At 38.4% G+C, this 7,848-nt stretch overlaps 1 protein-coding gene across 20 annotated transcripts in view; it reads right to left on the reverse strand.

Annotated features, from left to right (window-relative positions):
- LOC118263928 (teneurin-a) overlaps positions 1–7,848 on the reverse strand; it is a 330,884-nt gene that overhangs the window by 2,141 nt on the left and 320,895 nt on the right. For 5 of the 20 annotated variants that reach the window (XM_050705299.1, XM_050705283.1, XM_050705301.1 and 2 more), the window contains 10 exons: positions 7,313–7,432; positions 5,287–5,451; positions 4,625–4,799; positions 4,218–4,460; positions 3,888–4,115; positions 3,613–3,803; positions 3,287–3,522; positions 2,469–3,194; positions 1,980–2,383; positions 5–1,890 (listed from right to left, as the gene is read on the reverse strand). The exons of 3 other annotated variants lie outside the window; for them this stretch is intronic. In XM_050705299.1, coding sequence (XP_050561256.1) covers positions 5–1,890; positions 1,980–2,383; positions 2,469–3,194; positions 3,287–3,522; positions 3,613–3,803; positions 3,888–4,115; positions 4,218–4,460; positions 4,625–4,799; positions 5,287–5,451; positions 7,313–7,432 — 4,374 coding nt within the window. The remainder of the gene's footprint in view (positions 1–4; positions 1,891–1,979; positions 2,384–2,468; positions 3,195–3,286; positions 3,523–3,612; positions 3,804–3,887; positions 4,116–4,217; positions 4,461–4,624; positions 4,800–5,286; positions 5,452–7,312; positions 7,433–7,848) is intronic. 12 more of the 20 variants (XM_050705300.1, XM_050705290.1, XM_050705302.1 and 9 more) reach the window with 9 other exon arrangements.

The following is a 7,848-nucleotide window of genomic DNA, read 5'->3' on the forward strand; positions in this document are numbered from 1 at the left end:
TTACCTGTCTAGATGGTCGTAGAAGTATCGAACATCAAATCTTCCTCGCTTTGTTGCTCTAATCAAAAGTCCTTTAGAATTGTATTGGAATCTTTCTTCTCGTGCATTTTGAGATACCAGACCACGGCTATCGTATCTATATTGACCCTCACCGAATTTCACAATGCGATCCATATCATTGTATTCCATAGGTATAGTATTACCTCTGTATGTCAGCGATAACATGTTACCGTTGTCATCATATCTAAAGCCCCATGGTTCTTGAGCCTCCACTCCAGTAAGTTGACCATCACAATCCCAAGTATAGTTTTTGACATTAGTATAAGTATTAACACCCACATTTCGTGTATGAGTGCGTGTTTGAGATATTCTTCCATGTCTGTCGTAAGAAAACTCCATTCGGAATACTTCCATTCTGTGGATATTCACAGTAACTTCTTTTTCTAGGAACTGGTCGTTAAGTAAGCGAGAGAACATTGCTATTCCGTCGTATACAGATGTTTCATTCCATTTCTGCTTCGATACAGTAAACTGTCCGAGTATCTCCGGAGCACCCGTTTTGCTGTTGTATACAATGTGATGCGGGATTAGTGTTTGCCCACCAATTCGACCTTGGACGGAAGTTATTCTATAATTGTTGTCGTATTCATAAATAATTTTAGCATTGCTGAGTCCAGTTTTGGCACCGTAGTCAAGCCTTTCTTCAGTGAGTAGTCCACCTACATAAGTGGATTCCCATCGATAGTCTACATCGCGGTCAACATGTAGTATTTCTGATGGTAGACCACTGGCTTCTGCGTAGTGAATCTGTGTTTGACCATCTCCATGTATGACTTCGGATACTTTATTAGTTGTGAAATAACGGTAGACAACTCTAGCTCCATCGCCTGGGAATACTGTCTGTAAAAGTTCGCCAGTGTGAGCATAGTGTTGCAGATATTTCTTGGAGGAACCAGGTGGTGTGTATGTTACTCTCAAAAATCCAATTGACGGTTGCACACTAAATGAATGGTTTGATCCCGAAGGCAATATAACGTGTGTTAGCCCGCCGTCGTTATCGTACTTGTATTTAAAGCTTCTTTGGCTGGCTAAGCTTATCTTGGATACAAGGTTACCTTCATTGTAGTAAATGAACTTTGTGCCGTCTTGTGGACTCGTGATCTCCGAAAGCATTCCATGTGGGTCATAGCTATAGCTTTCTTCACTGTCACCCCATTTCCAGCCGTTGATTCTATTGAATCTGTCGTATGAAATATTGAGGGGAGCTCCAGCACCGTGCGGATTGAATGATAGTGGCAAACCAGCGACATCGTAAGATATGGTAAACAGTGGGTTTCTGTCAGCGTTGAAGAAGGTTTCACGGCTCTTAAACTGATCAAATTCAATTATAAGCACTCTGGAGTCATTCACCCATATTTCTCTGTTCAAAGTTTGTTGAGGGTTCCGTACATCACCCACTAGAGTGTATAAGGAATACATGTTGTTCACCAATGCGTCTCCGAATGTAGTGGTTTGATGTGACCACATGTGTAGCATCTCAGCTTCTATTGGCAAGGCAGCCTCTAGGAGTGGGTGTTTAGCAGCCGCAATACTTTCGAACTTTCCTGCCCATGGCGTTTCAAGTAGTAGTGTGTTGTTTGTATAAATCTTGCCTTCCGTTATTTGTTTACCATTATTTATAGTAATTTGTTTGAACGATTGCCCATGTAATACGTATTCACATTTCTTGGCAACTCCTACGGGGATAGTGCTTGATGGGTTTGATACAGTGACTGCTAAACCATAATTCTTGGCAAGACCAGATGTTATATGAACTTGTTCACCCGACGGCATTATAATTTTAGTTACTCTTCCGAGTTCGTCGTAATTGTAGATTACAGTATCACCAGCCTGAAAATGAAAATATATTTAGAGGACATTCTACAAGAGAAATAATTAAATTTATTTGTATGAGAATTAAGAAGTATGTGACAACTTACCCCTGATCGACTGTTCAGTAATCCACTACTTGCATCGTAATCAAACTCCATTTCAGTGGAACCCTTCTCAGAAATTCTGGTCAAGTAGCCTATTCCAGAAATCTTCAACTCAAGTTTATGGTCTTGTGTGTTTTCGATGGAACTGACAATGTTGCTATAATCTCTCAGCAACTGTATTTTATTTCCAGATGCATCGGTGACTGTAGATAGTTTTCCGAAACTTGTGTTCTTTGAATACAGGAATGAGTATCTCGTTTTGCCTGATGTCAAGTCTTTAGTAGTGATATGTTGGCCATAGCGGTTGAATACGTATATTTCTGATGTTGGTGGGTAAGGTATTCTAAATTCTCCGTTTTCATCATGAGTTGGTAAGTAGTGTTTAAGGGCCAAAATATGAAGAGATCCTGCAAGAACAATAAGAATTATTAATATGTATTTTCCAAGAGCAGATATTAATTAAATTATTATTAACGGTTATAATAAAATTACCTTGGTCAACTACGTTGAGAACTCCATCTGGAGTTACAGCAAGAGCAGAAATTGTTTGGAATTTAGCATTGGACGATAATAAAGTTTCCGTGCTTGTAGGAGGTTCATCACCGGCCGCTACGCTAAGTCTACATGGACAACCAGCATCGTCTCTAGAATTCGTTGGTACAGCTGTTGCTGAGGCTGAGGAATTACATTCACAGCTTAATTCCTTTAGATTTTCTTGTACCTTTCCAGCGAAGTGCATGATCTTTCCAGATGGGTCGATAGATTTGATAGCGTTCGTTTTCTTAGAATCTGCCTCAGCGACATAAAGAATACCACTGGGTGCAAAGGCTATAGCTAGTATAGTGCCTAAGCTGGAATCTTCTCTGATGTCAGTATTTGTTCGATTAGCAGGCTTTGCAACAGGTTTTCCATCGTTGCCTAGGCGGCAATGAGATGGTTGGCCTGCGACCACTTTGATTTTCATATCAACTGTTAATTTCAGTATAATCCTGTCGTCTATGAAGTACAGAGATCCGTCAAGTGGAGATAGAGCTACTCCAGTAGGCCATTGTAATTGTGCTTCATATGGTGGGATTGCTCCTCGACATGGAACAGGTGACCAGTGGTTGTGATGGCCGTGATGTCCTACAAGAGTGTGTATAATGCCGTTGGGATCAACTGCCCTTATGTTGGTTCCATCTGCGATGTACATGGTTCTATCTGCAGCAATTGCGAGACCTAAAAAGGAATATTTGGATTAAATAAAATATTTTTTAAATAAAGTAAACAAACAACCAAAATAAAGTGGAAGTCTTTAAATAATATCGTACCTTTAGGATGAGCCAGTTTCGCTTTGATTGCCGGACCTTCATCACCACAGTTGGAATCGTCTCCAGGGACGCAACGGTCTCCGTTACCAACTACAGCTTCTGAATTAGTTGCGGGATCTCTGACCTTTTCTAAAGCTATCACTCTTCTAACTTGATGTCTCTCAGAATCTGATATGTAAAGATATCCATCCGCTGGTGATATGCAGATATAATATTGATATGCAACTTGCGTTGTTCTGAAAGAAAAAATACAATTTGGTCAATACTCAAGGATATTGGCAAAAATCATACGAAATCTATTTTGTAATCAAATCTGCAGTACTTACTGTAATTGAAGAACAGTAGTAACAACGCCCTCGGGAGTGATACGTCTGACAAGATTGAAGTCACCAACATATAGGGATCCGTCTGGACCTGATGTTAGTGCTGTCGGAGTCAAGAGACGAGCATCCGCTGCCTTGCCATTGCAGTGGTCAGGACATTCCAAAGAACGTTGGAGACCGGTTCCCATTACAACCTAGAAAAGACGAAAATTGAATTAGTTCAAATTCATTTTTAAATTACGTAAATTGTCTTGATAAGGAAGTTTTTTAATTTTTACCTGTACGGTCCGAGGATACTGCTTCAAGTGAAGAAGTGCTCCATCACCTTTTTGTAGAATACCCTCATGGAAGTTGTAATGATGGTGTATATCGAGACCCCATCCTCCGATATCTGAGATGTCTACGTCGAAGCCTGCCAGAGTTGCCGTTTGTGTCTCCCACACGATTGACGAGCATGATGTGTATTCATATCCAATTGATATTTTAGCTTGTGCTTGACCGTATACCTGGAATTATTACAATTTCAAAATTAGTAATTAAGAACGAACCAAAGATTTCCATCAGAAAATATCATACTTGCTTATAATTTAAGTTCTTTGATCTCTTACCTTTTGTTTGTATACGTTCCGTTTGTTCCAAGCGAAGATATGAGTCAAGTCGGGATCAGCTTCGTAGGTGTGGGTGTGCAAAGAGCCTTCGATTTCAACGCGGACATGCACACGAATGAGGGATGCTGGGACTACACGACGAGTAAGTTGAACATGGACACAAGACAGGTACCCAGCTGATTGGGAAGAACGATACGTGAGCTTCACCAACGAGCCAGGGATGCTAACAGATTCGCTTACAATCTGGAAAAAAGAACATTGTTGGTTAGAGATTGAAATAGATAGAGAGTAATACTGATCATATAGTGCCCTAATTATATCCTAAGTTAGATAAAATGGACATCATCATCATTATTGTGTTAAACCTTAGAACCGGTTGTTTGTCCGAATTCAAGTGTTGTATTTACCTGAGCCTCAGGGTAAATGACGGTGGTAGTGGTAGCAGATGAGGCAGCGGGTGCTGCCAGTGGAGGAACTGCTACTACTTCAGGCCTCAATCGTTCATGGTCATGAGCAGCACAAGGTGGAGTTTCTGCCTCCCACCATTGTGGAGTTGGTGACCAGCCGATGCGAGGTGGAGCCCTAGAAATTGTGTTGCTTTAGTATATTTGTTTTAAAAATTCATAAAATATAGTTAGATAAAATTATAGGGTCTTGTTCGCTGCAAAAGAAACTCTTGATAGGTAGAACAGTACATTACACTGGACTCAAGTGACACTATAGCATCTAAAGTACATTATCCTTATCACACTCCACACTAATATTATAAATGTGAAAGTTTCTTTGTTTGGATGTTTATCCATCAATCACGCTGAAGCCATTGAACGAATTTGATGAAACATATACAGAGAGGGTATGAGCTGTCTTGGGTGATAGGACTTTTTAGTACATGAGAACGCGGGCGAAGTCGCCGACAAAAGCTAGTTTCTCACAATATCTTTATCTAACTCCATACTACTATCAACTACTGTAATAAAAATACCAATACATACGAGTACATACATATTAATCCCAACACCTGCAACAAGCATGTCTTGTTAGTATAAACTTTACAAAGAAGTTCACTCACCTGGGCGTTGGTACTTTAACGTTGTCATCACTAAGTTCCATCTGCACTGGTGGCAGAACCACGATCTGGTTCCAAGGTACGAAGACGGTCTTCCTCAGGGGCTTGAACGGTGATCTCTGGAACTGCAGCGTAACCGCACCTCCTCCATTCACCAGCACGTCAAACCTAAATGATGATGATGTTATAGCAGATGTACGAAATGGTAGTGTCAGATAATAGAGGTCTATTTCACTTTTTATCGTCTTTTTGTCTTTTTACATATTTAAGTGTGTTTTGGTTCAATTTGCTTTATCTTTTTTTTAAACGTTGCCCCACACTTGCTTTGTCATTTCCAAGGATTGCAATACGATCCTCTGAAAGGTCAACATTTTCATTTCATTTGACCCTTATACTAGCTGGTACTAGTGTTCTGAATTGTAGTCTACTCGTTTATCCAATAAACAGACACACAAGTAGGTACTAAATAATATAAAATGCCTCGTTAGGCAAACACGATAAAAGTGCAGTTAATCCTCGTAAAATGCTGTAACAAGTACTGTTAGTAGGTACTCGTATTCCATTCCTCCGTTTTAATGATCCCTTATAATATTTTTCTTGTCATTAATTTAAACAACGTCCGCACAATATTTTTCAGTTTTTCTTTGTTTCTTTCCAACGTTTTTTTTACCTTTAATGAGAGTTTGTTATCGGAACGTGTTGAGCAGGGGTTTAGTTTGATAATCAGCACTTCGAGTAAAAGAAAAAAGGCGACGTTCCTTCCCGTTAAATTTTTTGCAACGCTCCGTGACGTTATTTACGATCTCGAGAACAAATAAAAGCGCTGTTGATTTTTTTCTGCTTATTTCTAAGAATTTCGAAATCGTGCTTCATTACTGAAAACGTCATTAAAGTAAGTAGTCTCGAAGTGGAGTCGTTAAATTACGGAACTTTGAACATTTGGAACGATCAATTCGTTTATTATTTGGGAACGCTACCGGTAATAGTTTTGGTAAGTTTTAAAACTACGTAAACAGTTACTGAGTTACGGTAATTGGTTTTTAAAAGATAAAACGTGACGTGTTATTTGATAACATGTTCACATGATACAGGTTTCGTTCCGCCGCCTAATTCGATTTTATACTTGATGCCTTTACGTACGTGCGACGAATATCAAAGACCGTGTCCGAAAATTAATGACGATCCTATACGAATAAAGACAAATGTTTGTACAGACATTTGTTCAAATATTTTTGTTTGTCACGCAATGTTCAATTACTATGTTTAAAACAATTTAGTTCCATGACTCAACGATCATCGTGACTAAAGGGATTTTTCTATTTTCTATCGTTGTAAACTTTATATTTAAAGAAAGCTTTGACATGGTGATTGCCCTGAGCGGTCGATGCCAAATTATTTTATTTTTATTCGTTTATTTACGCTGCGATCTATGTTACGGTGAATCACCTTAATTCATGTTTACACGGCGTGGTTTCTTAACTAAAGAACAATTACGTTTCTTAAATATTTTTTAATAGGTGGCGTTTTCAAATAACTTGCTATAATTACTAAGATGCCTGAGTCGCGTTGGAAATAAAGTCAGTTGATACTTAATTGAAGTAAACAACATCAATTAAAATTACTTGTTAGTGTAACCGTTTTTAAATGTAGCTTGAAAAAGAGAAAATAGTCCTAAGTTAATTAAAGAAAATAGGTGTACCTTTAGCGTAATTAATTTTAACATTATCTGCAGTACAATATTTTGAGAATTAGATTAAAATATAAAGATGATATTCATTGCTGAAATGGTTTTAGTTTTACATTGTTTTAGTTAATTTACTATAAAGTTCTCAATGAAAATGTATACGTAAATTTTTAGATATGCATAGTTAAACGAAACTGTGGTATAAAATTAATATGATATTAACAAAAACACACTAGAATTACACAAATCAATACACTGTACTTACCAACCATTAAACACAATCAGTTTTAAAATCCACAAAGATTCATCGATTAAAATATATAAAATAGCACTTCGTTTACTAACCATCCACCCTGTCTGGTGAGAGTGAATCCGAAGCGAGCCTCCCTGTCGACGGAGACCCTGATGCCGATGATACCAAGGCCTTGTGGTGAGACCACCTGACCCCTCATCACGGAGACACGGCTGCACAGACCAGCTCACGTCAGTTCGAGTCACGGAGCCACAGCACATGGCACTGAGCGATACGGTTCACACCAATTCAGAGTCAGAGGCTATTGTTTGTTATAAATCTTAATTGGTATTGGAAAATAGGCCTTATTGGTGGTAGAAGAATTGATTTTATTAATAAAATAAAGGATTATTAACGGAGGTGCCTTTTGTGAATTGAAAGACTATCTACTTGATTTTTTTTTTTATTATTATTGGTGAAAAATAAGGTGACTGAAAATAAAATTGGGTCATAAAAACAATAGCCATTTGTATAGGAATACGATAAAAAGATTGAATAGTTAGGACAATAGCCCCTGACCTAAGACACATTAGATACACAATGTGTGAACCGTATCGTTCAATGCACACCTTCGGTCATAAAACTTTGA

The sequence above is a fragment of the Spodoptera frugiperda genome, chromosome 27 (genome assembly GCF_023101765.2).
Source record: "Spodoptera frugiperda isolate SF20-4 chromosome 27, AGI-APGP_CSIRO_Sfru_2.0, whole genome shotgun sequence".
Taxonomy (NCBI): Eukaryota; Metazoa; Arthropoda; class Insecta; order Lepidoptera; family Noctuidae; genus Spodoptera; species Spodoptera frugiperda.